The 365-nt window shown below is 71.0% G+C and overlaps 1 protein-coding gene across 1 annotated transcript in view; it reads left to right on the top strand.

Moving 5' to 3' along the window:
• Positions 1-365, top strand: part of FAM71E2 (family with sequence similarity 71 member E2) — a 7,193-nt gene that overhangs the window by 1,913 nt on the left and 4,915 nt on the right. Inside the window, exon 3 of the mRNA XM_006772225.1 lies at positions 12-197. Within this exon, the coding sequence (XP_006772288.1) occupies positions 12-197 (186 nt within the window). The remainder of the gene's footprint in view (positions 1-11; positions 198-365) is intronic.

Genomic DNA, 365 nt, shown 5'->3' with positions numbered 1-365 from the left:
TGGCGCTGCAGAGCAGCCAGCCCGAAAGGAAGACGGAGCCCCTGGTGCTGGTGGGCACCCAGGAGACCCAGGTCACGGAGGTGTGGGCCCAGAAGATGTCTCTGGAGCTGCCCGGCCACACAGCCCGGAGGGAGATCGAGGAGGTGGTGGTGGGCAGGGCCCACGAGGTCGCCCTGGACGGCCTGAAGGGCATCCCCGTCCGTCCTCAGGCCCCGTCCCCAGGGGAGAGGGGAGCCGTGGCCCGGGAGACATCCCAGGAAGAGCCCTCCGTGTGTCCGATGAGGTCACAAAGCCCCTTCACGGAAGGCTCCACCCCCAGGCCGGGCAGAGCGCCCGCAGGGCCATGGCCCAGCCCTGGGGAGCCC

Source organism: Myotis davidii, unplaced genomic scaffold (assembly GCF_000327345.1).
Source record: "Myotis davidii unplaced genomic scaffold, ASM32734v1 scaffold326, whole genome shotgun sequence".
NCBI classification, from domain to species: Eukaryota; Metazoa; Chordata; class Mammalia; order Chiroptera; family Vespertilionidae; genus Myotis; species Myotis davidii.
This window is presented reverse-complemented; position numbering and strand designations above follow the sequence as displayed.